This window comes from Poecilia reticulata, linkage group LG15 (assembly GCF_000633615.1).
Source record: "Poecilia reticulata strain Guanapo linkage group LG15, Guppy_female_1.0+MT, whole genome shotgun sequence".
NCBI classification, from domain to species: Eukaryota; Metazoa; Chordata; class Actinopteri; order Cyprinodontiformes; family Poeciliidae; genus Poecilia; species Poecilia reticulata.
In genome coordinates, this window is record NC_024345.1 from 21,655,079 (window position 1) to 21,683,004 (window position 27,926).

Here is a 27,926-nt window from a genome sequence, read left to right on the forward strand (position 1 = left end):
TTTCCCCCTCTACTTCCACCCCTGGTTGTACGTCTATGAGCTTTCACAACTTTTAGGCCAACTGCAAAATCTTGTTCTATTTAAAAAAGTAACTTAAGGCAGGATAATCTTTCCTCTCTGTCTATTTTTAATCCCTTTTTTGGTTGGGAAATTTTATCTTTTTGATTTCTTGTAGCTTTTTGTTTGCTGTAATGTCATTGGAAAGAAAAACATGTATTTCGATTGCAATAAAAAGTATTTGCATAATTACTTAGAATTTCAAGAAATACTAAAGCTGTCTCGTATTGTAAAAAAAAAAAAAAGTAAATAAATAAAAATAGAAAAAAGGAAAAAGAATGTCACCAAAACCGGTTTAAGAATTGGGATTTCCCGGCTGCTCCTGAAGGCAGCATCACACCCTAATTTTTCCCTAACATCCGGGACCTTTTTCAGCTCGCCAGTGAAAACTGAAGGAGAGCAGAGGAAAGAAAGGCGGACTGATGACAGCTGTCAGAGTGGACAAAAACACTCCCATTCTGTGAAGTAAACCCGAATGGCTCTGCCCAAACACACCGGCAGATAGAGGACAGAAACCCTGGGAGAATAACTGCCTTGCTTAAAGGTGTCGCGAAGGTAAAATTACACATTTTCGGCTTGGAAAAAACTGAGTCCCAGTTTGCCCTGTGTGTCTCTCAGGAGAGTCGAGGTTAGCCTCGCTGCTAACTTTGTGAACCACCCAGCTATTTATTTCTGTAGCTGGTCTTTAGCCGAAGCGTTTCTAATGCTGGATCGTCGCTGTTATCGGAGGGATTCTCGGTCGGTAAAGCGTTGGGTTTCATAGACACACAGGAAGAGTTTAAATTGGAAAGTTTATGGTTAATTTCAGGGGTAAGGAATGCTAGTTAGCCGTTCCTGTTAGCTCTTCGGAGCTGTGGCCAAGCACGTTAAGACCAACAGGCGTTAATTATTATCTCTTTAACCAAGGAGTAAATCAAGCTAAGGTTGTTACTGAGTATTATTTACAAGCATAAGTATGTGTAGAAAGAGTAATGTTGTGTCAGCCGGTGTGTTTCTTAACGGTTCAATTGAACCCAGCTGATTATCGTTCAATAAGGTATATTTCAGCACTTTTCCGATCATAAACAGTCATTTGAAACTGTTACAAATGATGCATTGGAGTGGTTTTAATTCATTCTTTTTCTGGTTGCCCGCTAAGTTTTCGACTTGTAGCTTTGAGTTTTCGATCCAAAGGAATTAGATCATGAAATATTTGAACGGAGAGCGCATAGCTTTCTCTGGGTCCACTGACTCATGAGGTATTTTGTCTGCAGCAGGCAGCCTCAGTCATTGTGATGGTACCGATAAATGCATCAGATTGTCCTCCAATAATTCATTTCTTTAAAGGGCAACATGAGTAACTACAGGTGGGTGTCAATAAATTAGAATACAATCGAAAAGTTGATGTATTTCAATGCAAATAACGAAATTCTTATATTACATGTAGTTTGTTTTTGTTTATTTTTGAGGATAATAATGCAGAAATATTCCTTCAGAATAATGTCGAAGTCAACTAATTTGTTTTCCAGCTTTGCTACAGAAGCTGCCAATAAAAAGTGCTCTGTCCAAGCATATGTGTGGAAGGTTGAGTGGAAGGAAAACATGTGGTAGAAAAATGTGTACAAGCAGCATTGATAACTGCAGCTTAAATAGATTTTGAAGCAAACCCATTCAAGAGTTGAAGCAGTTTCACAATAAGGTGGACTACAGCTGGAGTTAGTTTTTATGCACAGATGTATCAATAATATGGGACAGCCACTCTGGAACCAGCAAAACACACTGATTTTGATAGCGCTGAATAAAGCAAAAACTTGTTATTGTTATGTTGGTTTTTATTTAATTTGTCTTGTTTTCATTAAGCAAATTATTTTTGTTATTTCAGTTTTGCCAGTAGAAGTACAGATGGTGTCAGAAGCAGCATGTCTCAGTTAGGGAGAACTGGACTCGTCTGTTGCAGAGATGAAAGTCAATTTAGCATTTCATTTGTAAATTAAGGTCCCAGAGTCACTAAAGACTTTTGAGATATTGTGGTAAAAAAAATATCACTTTTGATTAAACAAATTGCAATCTAACTCCAATCATTCCCAAAATATTCAGTAATAACCTCTAAATATTATTTCTAGGCTGCTAGCAACAGGTTGAATATATTATTGCTATGCAAAGTATAAATTCAGGACAATCAACTAAACACTTCATTGCAAACAATCCTCCAATATTCTCAACACTCACTCTGATATTATGAAGAATATAAAGTATTGGGATGTGACCTCACTTCCATCATGTTTAAATTTGGATTCTGTATTGACCAGTGTGGGCAGAACTCCCGGGTCTGGGCCCAGAAAGACCTGCTTAATGCAGGTTTGTCGGTAAACAATCTGCTGCACTAGCCGTCTCAAATGAATAATTCACCAGTTGTTTGAATGTAATGTTTCCATGAAGCTGCTGATGTCTCATTAAAGGAGGTTTATGTAAGCCACAGTCGTCGATCAGAAACCCTAATGGGACCCATACGTTAGTGAGGGTTGTATGGTTTGTTACATATACAGTTAAATATAGGTATAAAATCCACCAGACAGCCATAACATCATGACCGCCCACATTAAGGACAAGCACTGCAGCTCATCCTGTTCTATTGTGGTGTTCAGGCAGAAAGCTCACATTCTGGCATTGCTGTGTTTGCTACATGACTCCTACCTAAACATCCAGGAAACTGGTGACGCCTCCAACAAAAGACAGATTTAGACCTGAATTCAAAGCCTTTGGCTGAATTTTTGTCATCTGCTCCTGTGTAATAGTCCTCCCATGTTTTTGTGATCATGCAGAAACGGTTACACAAAGGCTACCATTTAAAGTATGTCACCAAATATACAATGAACAGTAACACTTGTTTGAAGATGCACAGTAAAGAGTTTTTATTGGCTAATTTTCTCTTGATTTGCTTCAATTTAATCATTTTGTCAAATGCTGAAAAGTCTGATTATTTTTCTGTCTATTCATTAAATCATCAAAAGCAGGACCTCCCTCCATTTTTGATCTAAATCCATCAGCAAACACTTTTATGCACTTTTTTCAGTTTAATAACAAAGGAAACTTCTCTATATTAGAGCTTTCAGCACTTTTTTCTGTTTCATGTCAGTTTAAATCACAGTATTTACAGGTTTGCTGATTAAATGATTGACAATTCAATGACGTTGACGCAAAATGTAAATTTAAGTTCAGATGGACATGCATCAAATCACAGATTTGAGAATTAAATTGAATCGCAATCATATCGTGACATTTTGTAATTTTGACGAAACATTGCATCAACATCGAAACAAAGTGATATAACACGATTTTGGAGTTTGCAGATGAAAGTTTCCATTCAGAGAAGCGGTTGTTAATAATAGTAGCCACAATAAATGTAACAGTAAAAGTTGCTATAAAGCTGCTAAATGTTGCTACCTGTAGAAATCACTGCTATACCAGGAAGGGCTTTTAATGCTAGTCTTGTGTATTTATATTGAAGAAATCAGAATTTGCCAAAATTAAAGATTTCTAAAAATCTGATTAGGCCAGAAACGGCATTGCAACAGTGGTTCCCAAAGCGTGGCATGGGTGCCCACTGGGGGACATAAATCAACACATTTGGGTCTTGAGAGCCACTTCTGAAATCAAAGAATGTTTTTAAGCTGCAATATCACAGATTATCATAACAGGACAAAACTCCTCAGAGGAATCTAATCAGGACTTTAGTGGTCATAATATTATGGCTGATCGCAGTGTGTTTTCTACAAACAGCTGTGATGTTTAAACTTTACCTCCAACATGCTGGTGTTCGGTCTCCCTGCTCCCATTGTTTACATCGTTTTCGTCTGCCTCTGTTTTTCTTCCAGGTGTTTTCAGCGCTGCCTTTTCTTTCCAGCTTTACACTTTGGTGAAATCTCAGCTGCTGCGCTAACATGGGGACACAAGGCACCGGTAGAAAACGAGCTCCTGTAAAAGATCGGTTCTCAGCAGAGGACGAGGCTCTGAGCAGCATCGCTCGGGAGGTGAGGTCGCCTGAGAGGAAGAGTCCTCTAATGTACCTGACGTCAATTATTCCACCCATCAGTCGATGCAAATGTGATTTAATCCAACTAAAATGTTTCTGTTTTAACTCGAGCGTTTACTCCGCCTCATTCAAAATGGAAAAGCATCGATTTGAACAGCAGCAACTTTTATTATGACTCGTTAAAGGGAAACCTTTCAGAATGAAGGTGTTGAATTAAATGAGTCTAAAGAGATAAAATGTTTTAAAGTAGCAGAACGCACAATTCTGCTTCTGAATTTAAGCAGGTATGCATACATGCAGCTTTTGTTGTTGATCATTAAATATTGTCATGTAAAATATTTTGTCAAAACATTTTGTGATTCAACAAACATTAATTTGGGAAAATGAAACAGTTTTCATGATTCCTTTAAGATAAACTTTTAAGAATATTTTATAAAACAGAAAATATTTGAGTAGAAACCTTTAGAAAAAAATCAAGCTGTGATTTCTCCAGATTATCTCCACTGTGGACCTTCAGCTGACACTTCATGCCCACAAACAAACCTTTTTATGCCTAACAGGGTAAAAGAAATGTGTTTTAATGAATAATGGATATAAAGTAGTAAAATCTTCTGAGTCATTTAACTACATGTTATTTTTGTTGTTTGCATTTCGACTCGCTTCTATTTGTTTTGATTGTTGTTTATGTTTGGACCAGTTCTGACCCCCGACTTTGATTGTTGATATTGTAAATCATATTTAGTTACTGTAAACTTAGCAGAAAATTGAAAACTACTTTAAATAGTTTTCAAAGTTTATGAAACATAAAATTACTTCAGCATGGGTTTGAAAGCTCCGGAACCAGTCGGTCCATTTTGAGCTGCGAAGCTGGAAAAGGCGACTTGACCGCCGTCCCCTCTGTGCTGAGTCAGCATTGTTTACATGTGGCCTTTCAGCGTTGAGCTTTGTAAAACTTTCCACCCAGCACTCTGGTTTAAGACCCAGTTTCACCAATTTGAAGCTTTGTGTCCACATGTGGCCGTTCTGGTTCTGCTGGTTAATATTTGCTGTGGTCAGAGCGAGCCGGGTTCTGGACAGCTGGTCTGAAGCTGACTGGGAAGTATTTTTGTTTGGTAGAGAAAAGCCAACTGAAGGAGAACGGGCTGCCTGGCCTGTAAAGACACGTCGGGATGATTTCCACTGCAGCTCCTTCATTCCTTTGGCTTTTTCCATAGTCGGGTTCTGCCGTTTTGTCTCATTAAAGAAAAGAACCCGGGCCAGGCTTTCTGTAAAGACCAGAATGAACCCACAGACTTCCTGGCTTTATTAAAAACATTTAAATTCAGGATAAATCTCAGGTGTTAGCCTTGTTTTGTTCGAAGTCAGTGTGGGATCTTTAAAAGCTGCAGGCAGCGCTCGGCTCCGTTTCTCTTTATAGTCGCGCAGGCCGACCATAGAAACATGAGTCACCCGGCCCTCCCAGTCCGCTCCTAAATCTGAATCTCTTTGTGCAGCGAAGCAAAGATTAGACCAACCGTGCAGCGAGTTCAAGGGGTCAGAGAAACGCTTATCACTGAGAAAACTAAACAGAAACAAACCCCACAGAGTGCAGCTTGTGCCTGGTCGCTAGCTGTCCATGCAGGCCGCATGTCTAGGCCTGGCATGCGCCGCCGCCGCTGCTGCTGCTGCTGGGGATGACGGTGAATTTGAGCCTGCAGCGTCACCGGCCGCATTCTGAGGCACCTTGGGTTACTTCTTGGCTGTCAGGGTTTGAATGCCAGCAGCTTGCTAACAAACCCAGCCTTGGCTAAAGCTCCACCATGATTACCTGTTGTCTGAGATCAGGCTCTAAGGGGCGCGCTGGTTGGCAGTGATAGCAGGTATTGGCTTCCCTCGTTGCTTGGAGGGAGTGTCTTTAATTGACGGCACAGGATTTTATAGGCAGATCAAAAGGTCTTTGTCACAAAGGAAAGTGAAACACCTTAATCTTCAGACTGAAGATTATAAACTCAGGTTTATTTAGTTCCCAAGAAAATCAGACTTTCTTTTAAAGGAAAGCAGAGCCACATTTTTACATTAATGATTTCAATAAAATTGGAAAAGCAAACGTAAAACAAAGCATATTATTTAAATACTTAAAAATAGTCGGACTCAATTACAATTTATCGAGTTAATTCCAGGTTGTGTCGTTAATAAGTCACATTTTCATCAAACTATATAACAACAAAATAAGCAACATTTTCAATTCAAAAAGCCAAATTACTGCTAAATCATTGAACAGTGAGACATATGAGCTCAACTCCAAGATATTTATTGCTTTTAATTTGTTATTGATGTTTTTCAACCAATAGATTCGTAGCTGGAAACTTTATTTAAAAAAAAATTAAGTGTAATTAATTAATTATAATTAACGGGGTTAAGTCCCAACCCCAGACAAAATACGTTACTAAATGAAAACTAATAATAAAATTTGTATATACTATACGTTAAATGCTTTTTCAGTTAAGTTCTTATTTTATAAATAATTTTTTGAAGCAGTATTTGTTAAAAGTGAGATTACAAATTGAGCAGCATAAATACTCAAAGACTTGATTTGCAGTCGTTTCTCATGTCAGGAGAGCAGAACTACTCAGCGCAACATGTCCGCTACAAACCTGTAAATAAAACGGATTTCTAGCAAATCTGCAGCCATTAAATATTAAAAATAAGACAAATTTATAATTTAGTTGGATAATCAAAAGTATAAAACTCAGTATTTACAGGTGAAAGCCGGGTGTTTAGGCATGGATCTGCTTTACCCTGCAGACAGTTATTTGTTGTTTACACTTTTCTGACCTCTTTCTAAACTGAAAACATAGAATAATAATTGCTTTGCTTAGATTATATGAAAAATAAAATGTGGATTGTTGGTCGTCATCGGGAGCTTGTTGCTAATTGAGGAGCTGATAGCGGCACGCCGGACAGGCTGCTGAGCGGTTATTAGCTGCGTGTTGGAGGTGTGCCGTGCTGCTGACGCCGTCCTGCTCAGGTTACCCTCTCAGGGCCGGGTCGGGCTATAGATAGGACAGAGACACAGAGCGGGTCGTCCTGTCAGACAGATCAACAGGTGCAGAGCACACAGCCAGCTGTCTCTGACTCCAGGCGGCTTCCTGCTGCACTCACTTCTTCACTTGCACTTTTTAATCTTTGCATTACTTCAGATTTTATTATGCAAAAACATGAGCATTTATGAGAATCTCAGAAATTAAGGAAAATAAATGTTTCACATGATGCAAGAGAAGCAACACCTATTCATTCTACTGCAAAAATAAAATGAGGATTCTCTATTATAGTTAAAAAGTAATAATGATTATTTTGATACATCAATGAGCCTAAATCTAAAATAAGCACTTGCTAAATTATTGGCTTTCAGACTAATCTAAAACGGGAGAGGCTGGGTCATGTGGTATTTGTTTGGTCATGTGATGTGATGGTGATGCAGCAAAGCATTATGGGTAGTTTAACTGAAGCAGAGAAGCAGTTTTAGCTGTGTGGTCGTTTTTATTTGGTGTCAGACATCTAGGAAAACAAATATGAGTTGATATTGGTTGGCTGATATAATAGCAGTATTGATTGCTGATTATTGATAATATTGGTGCATTCTGACTGGCGTCAATTTAGATTTAAAACTAACGCATTTATCAATGTAATTAAACAATCATGGTGACCTTTCCTTTATTCTTTCCATAATTTTAAACCTTTTAGATATTTAGTTTGAAATGAGGAAAAGCCCAAACAGGGACGGGCATTTCAAGTGACTTGGAGCTATAAATGGTGTAAATATTTAACATAAATGTTTCATTTTGGTGTAGTTTGATACTGGAAACTGGCTTATGAGTGCTTATTATGTAAGTTGACCTTAAGTCATAGAGTTTTAATTAGAATTTTGACATTTTTAAAGGTATATTCACACCAGAAACGTCTTTTGCTCTGCTTGTTGGGTTCAGACCAAAATCGGACTTTAATTATTTGTGTGTGTGTTTTTTCTTTTTTGTTTGGTGCCGTTTGCTTTCACGTTGCATACAAAGTCATTCAGATGTTAATCATTCCTCCTGCAAGAAGTGATGGAGCAAGACAAAACATGGATGTGGAAACAAACTTACTTTGACAAAGTTCTTGTTAAGAAGTAGCGTTACCAACGCTGAAGGATTCATTTTTACCACCGTCATGAGCTACGGTGGCTCATGACGTCCAAAAGGACGTGTATTCCATGTAGTTTGTTGGATCAAGGCCGGACTATATTCATACCAAATTGAGAGCGAATTGAGATCACCTTAAAATTGTGATCTCTGTCTGGTTGTTCTTCCACACCTGGGCTTGGTTGAGTGTATCCACACCTGCACAGTCTGGACGAACGTGAGAAACGAGCTCTGGGTTGGTTAAAATTTAATAATAGCAGGTGTGAACAAATCATAGCTACGCAAACAGAAAAATTGTTTATTTTGCCTCCTTTAATGCTGGAAATCTCACATTTATATCTGATGTGGCACAAGAACACATTTGACAAACAAATGACATTCCCAGGTTCTGAAGTTGAACTTTGGAAGCTCCTCTCTGGTCACCAATACTGCAGCGTTTCAGAAAAACTATTGATTTTTTTCAGTAGTTTCATCAACTTTAACCACAACCTGTCCCCCTCAGGTCCTCTGAAGCCACTTGATGATCTGAAAATGGTGTTGTTTTTGCTGTGTCCGCTGCAGGCTGTTGGTGGAACAGAAACAGCTCCACTTTTAGGCCTCTTGTGCTGGCAGTGCAGATAAGACGCTGGAATGCTGACGGCGTTTGTCTGCTGTGAGATACTGTACACATTATCTCTAGTATTTATGGACTGTCTTTTAGTTGAAGATAAAGGTCTGGGCTGCATGAACTTGGGTGCAATTCTTTGTTGATGGCATGTTTAAATAGTTTCAGCAGTATTCCCAGTATGTATTAGGTAATAAAGGAGTTGGCTACACAGGAACCTGTATGACTAAGTGGCTCCTCCCGCAGCCTGTCCAGGGGTTGTTTAAATTATAACCTTCTGCTGAGGTATTCTGTAAAATGACCCCCTGATGGGCAGATTTTATAAAGCCTCCAGGAGTCTTTATTGGCCTTAGTCGTGTACATAAAGGCAGGATAAGTTAGATTTTGTTTATAGGCAGATTAGAAACAAGTTATGTTTATAAACTGTTAGCTTCTTCCCCATGAGGGCTTTAAATTAGCCCCCCCCCCTAAAGTTGATGGTTCACACATGTTATGGATGAGAGTCGCACACAACTACCTCACAGCTGGAAGAGTTCAGCAGAGAATGCATGGTGGATCCCGACATTTCACCCAAAGTCTAAATTTGGTGCCGAGTTGCACCATCAGGAAACGTCAGAAAATTCCCTTGACTTTTAAATGTTTTTTTTTTTAAATGTCTGAAATCTATTAACATCTTTTACTACCAGAAATACCTGTGCATCCATTCTGATCAAATATGTTTATTGATACTTCATTGAGTATTAAATGGCATAAAACAAAACATGCTGCTGTTCCTTGAGATCAACAGCAGATTAAACTGAATGCAAATAGATAAAATAAAAAATCAATAAATTGGTCAGAGTAAGTGAGACGCCTTCTGAAGATGCTCAAAAGCCTATTTTAATAGTTCAAACACCAAATGTGCATTAATGCAGAACCTAACCTCCACAATCTTCCCTATTTCCGCTGTTTGGGGTTTTAGCCAATCAGAGCTAAGGAGAAGGACTATATAACTGGTTCTGCTTTGATGTTGAAATACTGATTGCATGACGACACAATCCAGAAAGAGGTGGTGAGGAATCTCTGACAATGCTCAGTGCCCTGGTCTTTTAGCAGCTCTTAAATGGAGAACAAAAAGAATTTGACTTCAGTTTCAAGTGCTCACAGCGTACAGACGTTAAGTATGTATAAATAAGAAGAGAAGCTACCTCTCCTCTGTGGTGGCTGGTTTTCGCAGTAGGCAAAGGTAAAAGTCACCAGTTTGTGTCCTGAATGTGTGGGGTCAGCAGAGATGTTAGCTGCACTTTTCCTGACTCAGACCCTGCAAAATCCTGGATGGAGGGAAGACCCAGCCAGCTTGGACCTGACCTGTCCTGCAAAGAACAGTTAGATCTGGAGAGAGAATAGTCTTATAAACCTGTTTTAATTTTACTATTCCGTAATTATAAAATGCTCAACATGTCAGCTTTTTTCTTTAGGAAATGAATATAATCCTGTTAAACTGCAGAGCTGCATAATATTGGCTGCTCTCTCTCAAAGACGCAGTGTAACGTTGCCTCTAGTCCTCGTGTGAATAATGACAAATCATGACAAAAAAGTGTATGTTTTTTCTCTACTAAAATATAAACTATATGTTATATAGAAAGTAATTCATGACGAGTGAGAGAAGCAGGAGAGCTTCCTGTATTCTCTGGATGGATTCTGGACTATGAGTCCAGATAAGGGGCAGATCTTCCCATCATGCAGGATATAAAATCCTCAGGGTAATAATCAGTCTGATAAGATCACTATGGTAACATTTCTCTAAAACAGCTTTAGTTTTATGTCTTCTTCCTCAGGTTCATTCAGCGAAACCTCATCCGCATTTCCCAACCTCTCTTCTCCAACAGGAAGTCAATGTTTTGAATACTTAAAAATACTCCTCCATTTCAGTCCTGGTGTTTATCTGCGTGCTGCTCGTCCCTGTCTTTGTTTGCTGCTTGTGCCTGCGGGTCGTGACCTCCAGGTTTGCCCGGGGTGCTGACAGGTGCGTTCATGTTGTCTCCCCCAGGCCGAGGCGAGGCTGGCGGCGAAGCGGGCAGCCCGCGCAGAGGCCAGGGACATCAGGATGAGGGAACTGGAACGGCAGCAGAAAGAGGTATTTGACACAAAATGGGGGCAGCTTTTTCACTTTTATGGAGGTTTGGCTTCCACGTCCCACAAGTTTAAAAATAAATAAATAAATAAAAGTGCTGCATGTCCACAAATGAAACCAAAAGTTCTATAAATGTGGGCCAGATTTTCTTTTTCAGCGGTTTTCAGTGAGGTATGACTGTTTTTCCTGGCATCTCCTCCCTGTGTTCAGCTTTCTTACCACTCCTCCAGCAGCAGCAGCAGAAAATGGGGTCAGATCCACCAGTGGATGGTAGGAGACCAACAGAGTGCTGCTGTTTTCTTTGCCACTAACACGGTTGTGTGGGACAGAGTCCCATTTAAGCTGCACTTGACTCCCAGACTACTCTGTACCTCACAGTGGAAATATGTATTTGCTTTGGAGACATTGTGAACTGTGACTGAGTCTGTTTGGAGCGCAGGCTTCAGCGTCTGGCTTTATATAGGACGGTCGATTCTGCAGAAAATTGGTTTGAATTCTAACTTTAGTTCTTTAAATTTGAGCTTCTTCATTCATAAATGAATGGCTTGATGTTCCAGCATGATATTATCAAATATCAGCTCTGTGTGCTACAAGCTTTAACAGCTAAATCAACTCAACACTTTCTATCCACTCATTGTTATCTTTGCTGACCTTCCTTCCCGACTCCAGGCTGAAACAGAAAAAGCCAGAGCCTCTAGTAGTAGTAGATCCAGCAACCATCATCACCGGGTCTGTATCCTCCTCCACACATTTCCTCTTTATCTCCACTTACTTCCTGTCTTCCTTCATCACCCTCTGTTCTCTCTCCCTTTCTGTTTGTCCACTCCGTGTTTCCACATCGACCGGAGCAGGATGACGACCTTTTGTCAGTCCGCAGCTATAGGGTGTGTACAAACGAACGCTGATGTGTGGAAGTTGGTTTTTTGTGCAAAACACATTCACATTATTCTTTTTTTTTTTTTAATGTATGCTCACATTTATTTTATATTCAAAGTCGACTTCTTCATCCGTGCACGACCTGGGCTCTATCAAGAGTCGATCCAGTTCCCGTAGGAAGGACGTCCTGGTGCGTCACTGCAACACTTTAGTACAGCTGCATGAATGTGACCTAATTACCAGCAGAGTCCAAAGTCCTGGAAGGGGTTGGAGCATTCGGCTTCGCAAATGAGCCAGACATGTTTTGTTCTATAGGTGATTTATATAGGGAAATTATTCTTCAGTGCCTGTTTTTTAGTGGTCTTCAGTTTGTTGGAACCATTTTCTGCATCTGTTTCCAAAACTTTACATAGAAAAAATAAATCTCATGAGGTTTTATGTCATAAGGCACAAATTGGGAAAACATAGAGGGCTCACAAATGTAATGAAACGTCTTGGTAACTTGTGCACAAAACTAATAAAAAGTTCAGAGTTGCTCATCGTAAATCCAAGATCAGGACCCAGTTTCACTGCCAACTGCAAAGAAACAACGTTTTAGCCATAAACTTTCTTAGTACTTTTGAAAGTTTGCAAATCATCACATCTATGGCATCACATTCCTGCCAAAAACCCATAAGAGCATATGAAACAGTAACAACAGTGCATGTATTAATTGAGAGAGCGCATCGCTCTGATTGGGGTTAAAGTGGTAAAAAATGTCTCCTCCATCCACCTGGATGCTCTTAGCAGAAAAACTATGCTCCCTTTTCTAAATGGGAATATTTGCAGTTTGTATCTTATCATATTCTTTATTGTTATCACAATAATACCACAAAATATTCTGCTAAAATTCTAAGTCCATATCAGCCACAGATTGAGGCTATAATATTATTTTACTGTATGGAGACTAAACATCTTTACTGGCTTTCATTACTGCTGGTATTTGGTCCAACAGCTAATCTACTGGTTTGACCTGCAGCTAGAGCAAACTGTGCTAAACTCTAATTTCCTAGGCAAATCAAACGCACCATAACTCCTTACCTGGATGTAGTGGCGATGCCTTCAGATTGCTGTTGCAATGCCTTCCCTTCAGACGTGTTTACACGCGCAGAAAGATCTCTGAAAACAAATGTAGTTTGTTTAAACTACTGGAGTTTGGAAAACCTGCATGTGGAATAAATCTTCCCCAAAAATGTTCCAACCTGGCCTGTAAATGCATATTTCTGGGGTAATCAAATCACTTCCAGCATAACAAAGGGTTCCATTCATGCCATCGCTAGAAGCGTTATAGGTCCATTTCAAATGCAACTTTACATTTTGGCAGCAGCGTCTTCACCTTACAGGTAGTGAAAGGCACACAGCAGAGTGGCTCCCTCCAGCTGCTGTAGATTCATCTGACATTGAAAGTTTGTTTACCGGATAAGTCGTACACCATTCCCATTCGGGAAAATTCAAGTTCAGACAGGCTTGTATTCAGAAGGGAACCGACTAACCCGAGTCTTTGAAGGCAGAATGCTGTCTGGTCGCTGAAGCTGTTCTCATTAAATTACTTTAAGACATTTTGTCATTTGTTTTTGAAATCTTTTGGCTTGCTTCCCTAAGAGATCATTACTAATCTGTTATTCAAGTTCTTAAACCATCAGATTGGTGCAGAGTGTTATTCTAGCCATTCAGCTTCCAGAGTTTCAGGAACGGCTGATCATTCATGGGAACTTCTTTAAAAATGTGGACGCTGACATTAGCGTCTGTGCTGCTGCAGCATGTTTAGCTTTGAGATGCTTTTTTAGGTTTGAATAGCTTCTTTGCTGGCTAATCACTGTTAGCACAACTTGAACATAACAATAACGGGATGCCCTTTCTAGCATCCCATCTGGTGGCTTGTTGTCTATTGTTGCTGACTGCTTGTGCTCAGATTTAAGGAAGTGAACACAAAGGTACCTGTGTAGAAAAAAATTAAATGTGATTTATTTGTGTTAAAATTATTAATGCTTTAAATTCTATTTAATTAATTAAAATGATTGCGTAAAAGTTCCAGCTCTGCAATAAAACACATTTATTCTTCCAGTTATTTTACGTAAAACATTTGAGTTGTTTTCATTTCGATCGTTTTGAGAGATGCTGCTTCTGTTTTGCCGCTGCTTTAGCTTCCTTATTATGACTGCAGTAACAGGTGGGGGAGGGGGGAGAGCTGCATCATTCTATGATCTATACAGACTGAGAAAACCTGGTTCACTCCCACGCTTCATTAAAAAGACTCTAATTGTGGTTTTGAAACCAACAACAGCGTGCAGTGGCCTCTGTCCCTTCAGTGTCATGTGTGTGGTGTTAAAGCAGCATGCAGGTGTGTGTGTGTGTGTGTGTGTGTGTGTGTGTGTGTGTGTGTGTGTGTGTGTGTGCGTGTGTGTGTGTGTGTGTGTTGAATTTGATCGACCATCTTCTCAGACCTTCTCTCTCTTCAGTCTGACGGCCTTTCCTCCAGCTCCCTGCTGAAGAGTTCCCGTTCCACCGTATGTCCCTTTGACTTCATCCAACATGTCTTTCTGTCGTTTTTATGGTTTTATAAATGTTCCTCTGTTTCCTCACTGTCCTGCTTTTATTTTTTCTTCCTGCCTTTCCTGTGGCTCAACAGAGTTCTGTGTACAATGACCTGCGTGGCCAAAAAAAGGCTTCCTCCTCCAAGAAAGGGCTGCTGGTTAGTTTATCACAGCTCCGGCTCTGAGCATCGGCACCGCCATGCTGGTCCAGATTCGTAGAAGCTCACAGTGATTTTCTATTTCAGGCTCTTTGCCTTTTATAGACCTGACTAATCACTGCTTTGTGCATCTAATAATTGCCATAGTCTGACCCTGGAGGTTAGCATCTGCAGCGCTGCAGCTTGTTTGAGTCGTATTGTGTTGTTGCTCTCTTAGACTGGACTGTACCACGATCAGAGGAACTACAGCAGCCTTACGAAGACCAAACCACCAGCCCTGTCCTCCACCTCCACCTATCAGCCCCGGGTTGGTCTCCATCTCTGTGTCATTCAGCTAAAGTGGGCCATCCAACTTGGTCATTACAGTAGGATCACAGCTGCCAACAAATGGCTAAAATGAGCTTGAAACCTCCTTTAAAAACACAAATAACTGATTATTTTATTAACTTAAACCCCAAATAGTACCCATGAATGGACACCATGGAAAACGTCTTAGTGCTACAGCAGATGCTAACATCTACTGTCTTCCTTATATCCATTCAGTGCCAAGAAAGATAAATGGAGCTCCTGGATTGGCTGCCTTTAAAACATCAGCCAATAGCAGGTCAAGTAGTATTGTGCCGAAGTATTTTAACTTCCCAAAATGAATTTTCTTTTGGCTACTTTAAATCTACTCTACAAATATCTGCAAAAGGCAGATTTTCCCAAATAATTTGGAGCTATGTTCCACTATAATCTGCAAAAACTGGGCTACAAACAGGCTGTGGTCGACTGTGTAGCTGCAGTTATGAATATTGTTTCAAGGCTCTGACATTTTCTTAAAGTTTGTAAAAGTAGGTTTTATTGCCAAAAAGGAAACTGAGTTTGGAAAATGTTTGAGTTTCCAGGTTAAATAACAGCCAGTCTGTTATTTAAAATAGAGATCAGAATTTTATCAGGTGCTGAAATTTGATCTTCTACATTAAAACTCAAGTTTTTATTCATCTCAATGATCCATTTGTTTTTTTCTTAATTTGATATTCTAAAATAACAATTTCACTTAGTTTTTTTTTTTTTTTTACTTTAGTCTCTCTGGTTAGAGTCCAAAGAATTGACACTCCAGCTTTTTTATATATTTATTTGCAGCAAAACATTAAAAGTAATAATAATTTAATGTAACAAGTACTGTTCTATTTTTTCCTCTATTTGTCTCAATTTTTCAAAATGAAGCTGGTTTTGTCCAGATGTCCAGAGAGACTTGGCACCGTTACGAAGCTGCTACACTGGAAAGGAAAACTTCATATTTGTTACTTCACAGTTTGTAGAACATGCCGATAATAAAGTCCAAATTGTTACGGATTTAAATCTTCAGATTTTATTTAAACCTCTGAAAAATGTAGAAACTAGTCTGGAACTGAATCCACTGAAACGTTTGAATTCTGGACGTTTTCCCCGTCCTGCATAGAGACGGTGCTCGTTTGGCTGGGACAGTCTCTCAACACTCTGAAGTTTAGCGGCCTAAAAGTGACTCGCTCAGCAGAATCATCGTCCTGTTTCCACTTCACTTCTCTCACCACCACAGCATCCCTCCTTCCTCTGCTCTGACTTCTTTCCCATCATCCCTTCCTCCCACACAGGCCTCCTCCTCCTCGTCCTCCACCGTCGGTTCGGGTCTGTCTCGCAGCCACAGCATGGTCAGTTTGTGTCGGTGTGTCCTTGAGATATTGGATGAGTGGATTTATGTCTCCGATTGTTGAGAGATCTGTTCGTTAGTTTCTGAGAAGTTGAGCGTTTTGTTGCAGATCAGTAAAACAAATGGTCAACTTGTAGCCATTTAGGAAAATATTAATTTCTTTTTAAACATCTTACTGCAAAGCTTTGCATAATTGTGCAAATTTTTGTACAAGAAAATAAGTGTGGTATTTGTATTCAGCCCCCTTTACTCGGATACTCATAATTTAAAAAAAATTACTTTAATTTAGAAGTAATTGGTAATCAGACTAATTTAATCTCAGTTTAATTCTACTTAGTCTTTGCAGTGAAGCATGGTAGTGGCAGCATCATGCTGTGGTTGTGCTCTTCTTCAGCAGGGACAGGGAAGTTAGGTAGTTTTTAGGAAATTTAATGAAAAGAAATTGTTAGAATGGCCTAGTCAAAGTCCAAGACTCCTTCAAAGATTTATCTATACAGTTTTCCTCGGTTTGATCTGTTTGGGAAGGAAAATTGAGTAACAATGTTACATGTAAAATTCAATGTGGACATAATCCGAAAGTAGGGTTTCCCAAAGTGGGGGTCGGGAACCCAAAGGGGGTCGCAAGACACCAATTAGCGGGTCGCAAATTGGTTTTCAGAATTATTATGACGTGTACCTCCAAGATTATGTAAATTAATAAATGCATCATGAAGTAAATAATGTAGCATTAAATAATGTATAGTAATACAGGTTTTAATTGTTTCTATAAAGCAAATTAGTTTAAAATGCATATTACTTGACTCTCCATATATGTTTATTTAAATAGATGGCTGTGTGGTTGCCAGTAGTGCTCTCCAGTATTTTGGGGATCAGAGGCTGAACAGTTTAGAAACTCCTGCCCTGAAGGACTTGAAGCTATAACTTTGGTTCTTTAAAGTACCGACTTAACGAGACTGGATAAGAATCCAAGTCTCACTTTTCAGACTTTTATTGGAAGATATGTTTTAAACCCTTGCATGGTTGGTGGTTGTAATGTGCTGAAAAGACGAGGAAGCGGTGTGAATACCTGAGCCAGGGTGTGACCGGGTTTCTGTGCTGCATGGCCTACAGAGAGTGATTCTACTCCACCCAGTTGAGTGTTGCGTCAACCATCAACATTCCCTCCTGCTTTGTTGCTGAGTCCTGTGTTGTCTCCCACGTGTTTCCCTCAGGCCTCTATTTACGATGACGCTGGTCTTTACGGCTCGGGCTACGGTTCAAGAGCTGTAAGTCCTCTCAATGTTTGTGGAAACAGGTTTTTGGGGGGTTTTTTTGCCATCGTCGTCCCACATCTCATTCCTCACTTCGTTCCCAGCCCTCTGAACTGAGCTGGTGCTCCTCTGGGGCCAGCTCCACACGCAGCAGCCCTGCGGTGAGCACGCTAAACCCACCGCCACCCTGCATGACCACACCAACACACCACTAATGAGCTGACGCATTTCCTGTTAGGGACTAGGATCCATACTCATACTGCAGTTTATTGCAGAAAGCTTCATGCAACAGACCTACGTTTAGTTTTTTTCTTACCATCTGTGTGTGTGTGTGTGTGTGTGTGTGTGTGGGTATTCGTAGCACTCCTCCTCAGATGATGACACCGTCAGCAGCGTTTCCCAGGAACGCTACAGCCGAGGCCGGAGGGACAGCACGGTGAGCTGCTGCAGCTGGACTCCACCGAACCGCCTCTGATCCTCAACTTTCACTGCGGTTTCAATTGGAGATGCACCAATAAGCTGGCAGAAGATCTGATTTATCGCTTCATCAGAGCATCAAATACTGAAAAAATTTTATTATTTTCATTCTTTCTAAATTTATGAAATGCAAGAAAACCAAAACTGCAACTATCTTTGGTCGACAAACAACAAGAAGCATTTTTAAACAGAAAGAATTTCGATAAAACTTTGGGTTCTGTTGCTTTGAATGGCCCGACATCTGACATAGACGATGGATGCTTTGATGCCTGAATGGGAAAAATCTTGGAATTCAAAACCTCCAGCTCAAACAAACCAGACGTACATTTTTCTTTTTATTGTATTATATTTTCCTTAGGCTAAATATCCCGCGGATATTATCAAAAAACGAATTTGCTGATGAGATTGATATTAGCCTGTGGTTAGCACACTTCCGCTAATAGCAGAGCTAATTTTTCATTTAACACTTCTGTATTTTTTGCTAACTTTGACAATGTTTAGCTTTAGTTTTACATAGGTTTTAATATCCAGTGGGTATATTTTGAATCGTGTTTATTTGCTGCTTTTTACATCATACATTTTTTTTAAAGCTAGCTTCTGCCTTATGTATATTTAGTCATGTTCAATGATTGTATTTAAATATGATTAATCATGGTTTTAAAAAGCCTTAAATCAGAGCCACTCTGATTGGTGCATCTCTAGTTTGGATATTTTCAGGTTTTGCAGCTTTTTCTGTCATTCAGCTTGTTTTTAAATCCTGAGTTTACAGCTGTTTCCCGTCGGTTCTCTTTTCTCTTACGTTTTCTGCCACTGTTCTCCTCTTCCTCTGTGTGAGTAGTCGTCTGACTTCTCGGACATTAGCGAGTCGGCTGCTGATTACTTCAGCCGCTCCAACCGAAGGGGCAGCATTGTGTCTGACCTTGACGAGTTGAGCATTCCAGATCTGGACGCTGTAAGTGTCTAAACCGAGATCGCATGTGTGCGCCTGGAAATGCAGTGCAGCGCTGAATAAACCCGAGTCCTGGTTGTAAATTATAACATCTGGTGTTCAAGACTGAACTGAAGACATGAACTAACAATGTTCAAGGTGAAAAAGGTTGTGTGGACTGAAGCATGCACTCAGATGTTTTTTAGCCAACATTTTGCTCGTTTTGTTTGTGAACATGCAGCACTTTTCCCAGACTGATGGTTCTGTTTGAACTAACTCCTGATTCACAGGTGACCCAACGACCCCAAGCATGACTGCACTTATGGTCTCCAACTCATTTAACAATCTGACTTCTCTCTCCTGCAGCTGGATGAAAAATGTGACAAGCAGTATACAGATTATAGTCGGGTAAGTAAGTTTAGGTCTAAAATGTATCATAATCACACATGAAGTCTGCCTCAAACTGCAGCATCTGACAAACTTCTGCTATGTGAACCTTTTTGCTACTTAAAAATTGAGTCGGGAACAAAACACAGATTTCCCACAATGCATGACGCATCAGTAATCTTGATGTCTGAGCTGTCAACAAACCGTTGTCCGATGTTCACGCAGTCAGTGGAGATTATCAGCTTGTCTGTCAGGTTTTAAAACTGTAGGACCAGGTGATGGCGCCCCCTTCAGGAGGATTTAAACAAGAAATCTAAAAATGTCTTAATATTTAAAAAAAATTCAAATTCCTAAAACAAAGTGTGCTTGCACATCTTTTGAAAACAACTTTTAGTTCTGTTTTAGCAGTAAGTCTTTGGGGTCAATCAGCTTCCTCCATCTTGACTGAACTCCACTTTCTGCCTAAGCAGTAACCTCCTGTTGCTGTTATCACAGTATTTTTCAGTGGAAATGGTGACTTTCTTCCTTTTCTTTCCATTTATTTAAAGTGCCATTTAGCTTTAGCAATATCTTCCATTTCCATTGTTAAGTTGCAAAATTAAAGTTTGCTGGTCTTTGAGAGGGCGAACTTTAATTTTTATGCCATTATCAGTATTTTATCAGCTGTTTTCTTCAGGATCCTGTAAGTGTCTGAGAAGTGTAGGATGTTCTTTACTGTTTTTGTTTAATATTTCATTAAAACTTGAGTTTCTGTGGCGTCCCCAGCCGTCCTCCCGCTGCGCCACGCCCGGCCTATCAGCAGCCTCCCTGGCGTCGCTGGGCGGGACGTCGTCTCGGCGAGGGAGCACAGACACCGGTAGCATCTACGACCCTGACACGAGTCTGAGCGAACTGCGGGTAAGACACTTACTGTCTCACCTTCTCAACATGACCACATATGTTCCCTCTCATCTCTTCAGATCTCTGAAATACTTCATTTATGTTCCTCCTGCCTATAAAAGACTCGTTTCTTTGAAGCGTTTCCCCCTGTGAGCATGGGACGTCTGCGAAGCTGTCCCTTTAAATCTGGCTTTTGATGTTTATGTCAGCTGGACTGTCTGTGAACGGCTGAATGGATGCTTTCTGTTTGTTTTTCACCCCAACCGTTCCTCCATGTGCTCTGCAGGATATCTATGAGCTAAAGGACCAGATTCAGGATGTAGAGGGGCGGTACATGCAGGGGCTTAAAGAGCTGAAGGTAGAGGGGCTGGAGCTCAAAGCATGTCTTCTCCCACTCCTCTGGCATCACTAACCTCTCCTACCTCTCGGTCTGTGCTGTGTGGTGAACCTCTACTGCATGGTCTTGCATCACTTCCTGTTTTGATATGACACTGTGGCTTTAAGTAGCTCCACCTGCGGTCTGATGGGAGTCTTGCATCCCTGGTTGCTGTTGGCATGGTTCAGCAAGATGAAACACTTTCTATCTAGTGATAAGAGTTTACTAACAGCCTGGTTACCGACTGTTCCTGGCAGAGTTTGATGTTTTAACTGTCCTGTTTCCTGGAAAACTTCCATCTTGTCTCTTTCAGATTCGGTTTTCACCACACCACCTTGTTTCACTTCTGAAAGTGATGCAATGCTCTGACTTCACTGGACCTTTCTTCACATATGGCTCACAAACGACTTGTTTAGAAAATACAAGAACAGCTGCTGGTCATTTGCTCCTTTTTCTGTTTTCTACCTCTGTTTATGATGGTTTTACAAAACTTTATTCCGGTAGGGACCAGATCCGATTTTATCTGCTTTCCCAGATGTTGATTTTAAAGTATTTTCCTACGTTTATATGTAGATGCTGCGTCCATAGCAACAGAAATCCACCACAACTGAATCAAAATGCTGAATTACCTCCTTGTCATACCAGCAAGTTCTGCAAAGGCCTGTTCATTACATTAACTTGATTTATGTTTGTAGGAGCAGGGATTCATCTAGAGATGAAACCATTAATCGAATTAATCATGACTAATAGATTATTTAAATAATGATCAGTTTAGATTAATTTTTCTGCAGCCTCCAACAGGTTTCCACTCATTACCGCCGTGTTTTGGGCTTCTTCCACCTTCCCATCACAGCATAATGCTGCCACTGTGTTTCACAGCATCAGTTTATCAGGAGCTGCTTTTCTTAGATTCGTCTTGGTCGCCTGCATTTCAACCTGGTCCAACCAGAATCCATGAAAATCAAGGTTTAACGTCAAATCTTCAGAAAACTTGAACTTAGATCTGCAGGTAGAAAATATTAATTGAATGTGTGTGAAATGGACACAAGGGGTTAGAAAATGGAGGTGAAAATTGTAAAGGGGCAAATCGACCATTAAAAAAACGTACAGAATCTGTTCTACACATAATCTCGCCCTGTGTGAAGTGTTTGTCTACTTTAGGTCAAAAACATGCTTCTTATGCTACTTATACACCTGTTGCATGTTAACACAGCTTCTAGATGAACTTCCTGCGTTTACTCTAACCTGCTTCCTAACTTGAATCAGGAGTCGCTCACAGAGGTGGAGGAGAAGTACAAGAAAGCCATGGTGTCGAACGCACAGCTGGACAACGACAAAGGCAACCTGATCTACCAGGTGGACACGCTGAAGGACGTCGTGGAGGAGATGGAGGAGCAGATGGCCGAGATGAGGAGGGAGCTGGACGACAAGTCAAAGGTCAGTCGGGACGTCCAGTTTTAACTTTGCTTTTCCTAAAGACGCCCAGAGTTAAAGTGTTGCTTGTTGTTTCAGGAACTAGAAAGACAGAAGCACACATGTTCAGTCCTGCAGCACAAACAAGAGGAGCTGAAGGAGGGAATCCGCCAGAGAGACGAGCTCATAGAGGTACGCTGCAGAGAAACGTCTGATCAGGGTTCTCTGGAACTGGCCCTTCCTCCCCTTTCTGCTCCATTTGACTCCTTTCTCCTGTTTCTGCCTCTGTGTCTCTACGGCCTTCTGCACACGTAGCCGGATCTTGAGAAAAACTAATATCAACGCCACATCACTTTAAAAAACACAGGATCGGTTTCAGAAACATTTTCATCCGCACTAATCTGCACTAATCTGCCCCTGAGCGTCGATCTAAACATGCCGCACCCATAGGGGGCAGTGTGGCGCTAAACCAAAGCCTGTCAACCAATCAGATTGCTTCTAAACAATCATGACTTCCTGTTAGGACTGAAACCTGGAGCCAGGTCAGATCAGGGTTTGTACGGCTGCTACGAATCCTTGAAAATGCTTGAATTTCATTTAAGTATTTTCAAGATTTTGATTTCTGCATAAAGTCCTTGAAAGTGCTTGATATTAAAACTTAGTTTTGTAACAATCTAATGCTGGATTAAAAACCTGAATTTGGAAAACCAGACGTTTCTATACACCTAATTAAAAGGTTCACTTTTTTCCTCTGTCTGAAATTAAATCAGACTAACCTTTTCTTTTTTAGGCCAGTCAGAATTACCCAAATTATTTCTATACGCCAAATGCCAGAAACATTAGCAAGAAAATTTATTTACTTTTCTTTTTCAAACATTTAATTTGAGCAGGAAGGTTTGGGAAAAGTGTACAAACCCTGTTTTAAGTAGCATAGTAGAATATTAAGATGTTAAAACACAAACAGCATTCATTTGAATTACCTCGAAGCAAATATGTGGATATATTGGTGCGTTATTCGTCCCTCTAAAATCTCCTTTTCCCACCTACACATACAGAGTTTTCTCATATCTCCACTTTGGTCAGCATTTTTATAAATAATCATTAATTAATCAGATTTCTTGTGTTGATAAACAAAACGCATCAATATACATTAGTTTTCCCAGATATCGGCTGTGTATGGACTAGGCCTCGGTGTTTTCATTTCACCTCTGCTCCACTGAACGTCTCCTGTTCTCCCTGCTGTTACCTGGCCGTTGCTGACCGCCGCTCCAGGAGAGCCAGCGAATGCAGACTAAGTTAGACGGCCTCACCAGAGAGGTGTTTGACCTGCAGGAAACCATAAACTGGAAGGACAAAAAGATGGCGGTAGGAGGGCTGCTGTGACGGACAGCATGGCGGAAACCCTCGGACCTGCTCACATGCACAGTCTGGGGTTTTGCATGTCATAACGGCGGTTAGACCTGCTGACTGTCTGGAGGCTTGCAGTGACATCACTCTGATCTTAGATACTCCAGCATGACAGGCATGTTCCACCTGTGCATCACTACAGCCGTTACATCATGAAACGCCTCACTTCCTTTTAATCTGAACCCTTTTACGTTACATGCATTGCTGTAAGGATGCACTCCGCCTGGGATTTCTCTCATTTTGACACCATGCAACCATAAACTTCACTGCATTTAATAAGACCTTTCAGGAGAGAGCAACATGAAATAGTGCAGAGTTGTAAACTGGAAGGAAGCACTGCATGTTCTAGTTTTTTTTACACATTAAAATGTAAAAAGTGTGGATGTTTTTGTCTGGGCTTTGACTAGGCCATTAGTAACAAAAGTGATATTTACTGCTGCTTTGTAATTATTGCTACTGTTTTTCATTCTGATGCTTCACCTACTTATGATGATTTGAATGTAGGAGCAGAAAATACCCCCAGTGTTTTCGTCCCTGTTGGCTTCTCATGGTTTTCTTCATGGACTTTATGAATCCCTGCAGCTCCTCCAGAGTCACCTTGGCCCCTTGGCTGCTTTAGATGGACGTCCATGTCTTGATATGTCTCCAGTCTCTTCCTGATCAGTGGCTGGATTGAAGACTTCAGTTATGCAGCACTTGTTTTGGTTTTTCACACTAAAATCCTGATAAAATATTATAAATTTGACAAAATGGCGGCATGTCTGCATGTGAATTTGCTCCTGTCTGTCTCCATCCCTCTGCATGTGGTGCTGTGCTGCATGTCTGTCCAGACATCTGTCCAACTTTCTCCTCGTCTCCTCTCCTCTCTTCTCTCGTGTGGCCAGGCCCTAGAGAGGCAGAAAGAATACTTTGATTGCATTAGGAATGAGAGGGACGAGCTCAGAGATGAGCTCGCCGACATCAAGGGGAAGTCCAGAGGCGCAGAGGTAGGTTCAGCCAGGCGGAGGGTCAAACCAAACCTCTGCTTCCATCCCGTCTGTTTGTTACTCTTCACTTTCTGGTTTCTTATTCCTCCAAATGTGTGGATTTAGTTTTATTTGTTGCTGTTTGTTCAACTTCCGGTTTCAGTTTAATCTTTATTCTCCTGGTAAAAACATGCAAAACTGTCTGTGATTGCTGTAGCTATACGTGGCACTGAAAAATATTTGAATTTAAATAAATCTAAGTTCACAAAAAATTTTATTGAACAAATGCGTCTGCATCTGTTTGCTCATCACAGTGGGTTTTTTTTTTTTAATAATCTGTTTCAGAAACACGGCCTGGTGATAATCCCAGACGGGACGCCCAACGGAGACGTCAACCACGAGCCTCTTCCCTCAGGAATCGCCCTGGTAACCCAGGAGGCCGCCCAGGTGCTAGAGTCTGCAGGCGACGGCCCACTGGGTGAGTCACGCCGCCCGTCACCCATAGCAACGCTTTGTGAAGCCACTGACCGTCGGTTGGTGCAATGTCCCCCCCCCCCGTCCTGCAGATGTCAGGCTACGGAAGCTGGCGGACGAGAAAGACGAGCTCCTGGCTCAGATCAGGAAGCTGAAGAGCCAGCTGGACGAGGAGAAGCAGAAACACTCCAAGGTGGACGGAGCGTTCCCAGACGGGGAGAACATGGAGAACGGTACAGATCTGCACTTCATCGAGATGCAGAGTGAGCTCACTTCCTTCCAGAACCGCAACATGAACCATAAAATCACGCTCTGCATGTCCAGCCTCACTGCTCTGCTCTTCGTCCTCCTGTAGGAGACGCCAACAGACAGATTAGTGAATACAAGTTCAAGCTTTCAAAGGCCGAACAAGAAATGGGTACAATGGAACAAAATGTAAGTCATCAGCCAATCAGATCGCTTCCTTTGATCTACAAAGCTGCAGCGCTTCGCTGTGTAACTATGGTAACATTTCATGTACCATAGTTCTTGTAATGCTACAAAAAGTTAGCGCTACCTCTATTAGCTTTATGCTAAATCCAATTAAAAATGTCATTCATTGCTAACAATAAGTCTTTCCAAGGAATTAAACACTTTTCCTGTTTTTGTCATCATCAGTTTCTCAGATCAAAATTAGTCGCATAAAATTCAGTATTTTTCAGTTTGTGAATTTTTCATAATGATCCATTTAAATTCTCAAATATCGTTGACCTGTTGGAAAGACTTTAACTTTAATCTATTCATGTTTATTTTTAGTGGCAGAGACTCCAAAACTTGTAAAATATTGATTATTATAAATATTATTAATAAATCATAATTTCATCAGCTCAAGTAGATTACGTCTGAAGCCAATCTGCATAATAGATAGAAGTATGAAATAAATAAAACCAGAATAAAGAATAAATTCATGCATTAATGCGCTGCAATGCATCAAAACAAAAAATCCTTTTGATCTAAACACATCAAGCAGCAGCTTATTTGATGTGCATGATTTTGATGATGTAATGTTTGTTCACCTGCTGACTGGTGTTTTATTTATGACTTTGTAATTTTGTACTTTTATTATGTAAAGTGCTTTGAACTACTTCATTGATTCTACTTTAATACTTTTTTAAATTAGGTACATTTTTATTACTTTTTTCTCTTGTGAAACAATCCTTAGAAAATAACCTGAAAGTGTCTGAATCAACAGGTTAGGTCTAGGCCAGTGGTTCTTAACCTGGGTTCGGTCGAACCCCAGGGGTTCGGTGAGTTGGTCTCAGGGGTTCGGCGGAGCCTCTGCCGCGGAGGTAAAGACACATTAACTTGTGTAAAGTCGTGATGACGCCCCGCTTTGCCAGCACTTGCTGCAGAGGATCACGTTACATTGCTTAGCCAATCAGAGCTGCGGAGGAGCCCTGATTGRWKGAAGGAGCTCCACTCTCAGCATGGATTTGAACTTTTGTCTTTATTTACTTCAGCAAAACTCAGTTTTTACCAAATTCTGTAGCTTTCGGTGAACTTCTAAATCTGCTCTTTAGTCGCATCTTTTCGGGGTTGCTACTGCCTCTAGTGGCGTGGGGGTGGTAACACAACTAATATAATTACATTACTAAATCAGTATGCCGCAAAGTCTTTATTATTAATTTTTCATTCTCTTAAGAATGTAGAGCTAATTAAATGACCTAAACACCTAAAGACCTTAAAGTGGTTCCAGTTTCTCTCGATGACCAGCCTGTTGAAACTGTGGTAAATTTTAAATACCTTGGGTCGTTCCTGGACAGTCAGATCAACTTTGCTGAAAACACTGACTATATTTGAAGAACTTTTCTCAGAGTCTCTACCTTTTAAGAAGACTTAGTGATCTTGGGGTGACCCAACTAGAGTCTAGTTGGATCAGAGCATTGGTGCCCCAGAGTTGCGTTGCATATATGACAATATGCTCTAGTTGGGTCACCCATATGTCTTGAATTTGGAGGGAAAAAAATCATATTTTATTTATCACTACAGAAGGGTTCAGTGAATGCGCATATGAAACTGGTGGGTTCGGTTCCTCAAAAAAGGTTAAGAACCACTGGGTTAGGGTAACCCTAACAGATTCATCTGGGAAAAACCTGATGAATTTCTAATAGTTAATAGTAATAAAAGTGTAGTGGTAAACATAAAGTAAGCTCTCCTCTGTGTGTGTGTGTGTGTGTGTGTGTGTGTGTGTGTGTGTGTGTTCAGATCACCCGACTCGAAGGCCAGGTTGCCAGGTACAAGACAGCAGCCGATAGCTCAGAGAAAGTAGAAGACGAGCTCAAGGCCGAGAAACGGAAACTCCAGAGAGAAGTAATCTGATTACTCTGCGTTTTTCTGACGTGACGCGTCGCGACCGAATGCGTAACCTGTTCTCTTCCTCCTCCTCTTCCTCACAGCTGCGCACGGCTCTGGATAAGATCGAGGAGATGGAAATGACCAACAGCCACCTGGTGAAGCGCCTGGAGAAGATGAAGGCCAACCGGAACGCCCTGCTGTCCCAGCAGTGAGGCCGGCGCCGCGACCTCTGACCTCCCACTGCCACACTGCGCCTGAAGCTCACTCTGCTCTCAGCTGCAACGCCTGGAGACGTGTAGCTAACCAAAACACTTCCAACCTTGTAGCAGAGGGAAACAAATCTGAACTTTTTTTGTTGTTGTTTTTGGTAAAGTTGGGATTTGGTCCGGCTCTTCTGGAGGAACGACTGGGAAACCAAACTGGTGGAACTGGGAGATGCAGCTGAGGAAAACCTCAGGTCACGTTTCCGCCTCTGGCCGGGTGCTTGGCTCTACTTTCTGACAGGTTGCATGAACGGGTCTAATGATGCTTTTAAACTTAAATCTACTTGCTGCTCCAGGTCTGCAGCTTCCCAGCTTCCCTTCACGCAGTGAAGTGCCTTTTTCACTTTAGGAGACACGGGGAGGGGGCTGCACCGCTCAGTGAATACGATAATTGTTTGAACAGGTACAGTATGATGTATTTAAAATAATAAAACAACGGGGTGCAGTCATGGTGTGAAAGTATATAGAAACAACTGTGTCTGCTGCAGTTTCTTTGAATTTTTTTCAAATATTTAAAGATTTCTGGAGAATAAATGTATGATTTACAGAGC

At 40.8% G+C, this 27,926-nt stretch overlaps 1 protein-coding gene across 7 annotated transcripts; it reads left to right on the forward strand.

Annotated features, from left to right (window-relative positions):
- Positions 1-407: 407 nt before the first annotated feature.
- lrrfip2 (leucine rich repeat (in FLII) interacting protein 2) lies at positions 408-27,924 on the forward strand. Of its 7 annotated transcripts, XM_008430077.2 has the most exons (27): positions 408-612; positions 3,912-4,067; positions 10,860-10,946; positions 11,154-11,213; positions 11,613-11,672; positions 11,795-11,827; positions 11,938-12,009; positions 14,318-14,365; positions 14,488-14,550; positions 14,768-14,857; positions 16,167-16,223; positions 17,434-17,487; positions 17,577-17,633; positions 17,834-17,908; positions 18,788-18,901; positions 19,244-19,285; positions 20,030-20,161; positions 20,430-20,501; positions 21,786-21,956; positions 22,032-22,124; positions 23,205-23,297; positions 24,224-24,325; positions 24,650-24,782; positions 24,871-25,041; positions 25,134-25,213; positions 27,023-27,127; positions 27,214-27,924. In XM_008430077.2, exons 2-27 carry the CDS (start codon positions 3,978-3,980, stop codon positions 27,322-27,324), a joined length of 2,265 nt encoding a protein of 754 aa, XP_008428299.1. In that variant the 5' UTR covers positions 408-612; positions 3,912-3,977; the 3' UTR covers positions 27,325-27,924. The 7 variants fall into 7 exon arrangements, with proteins under 7 accessions (XP_008428299.1, XP_008428300.1, XP_008428301.1 ...); XM_008430078.2 differs by lacking the exon at positions 20,430-20,501; XM_008430079.2 differs by lacking the exon at positions 23,205-23,297 and having other exon boundaries at positions 409-612.
- The last annotated feature ends 2 nt before the right edge of the window (positions 27,925-27,926 follow it).

Bases quoted from the DNA above. Each gene is read 5' to 3' on its own strand.
- lrrfip2 (XM_008430077.2), top strand. From the start codon at position 3,978: ATGGGGACACAAGGCACCGGTAGAAAACGAGCTCCTGTAAAAGATCGG. The intron at 14,858-16,166 runs GTTGGTCTCCAT...CCTCCCACACAG, and splicing joins CCTCCACCTATCAGCCCCGG to GCCTCCTCCTCCTCGTCCTC. The intron at 24,326-24,649 runs GTAGGTTCAGCC...AATCTGTTTCAG, and splicing joins GGAAGTCCAGAGGCGCAGAG to AAACACGGCCTGGTGATAAT.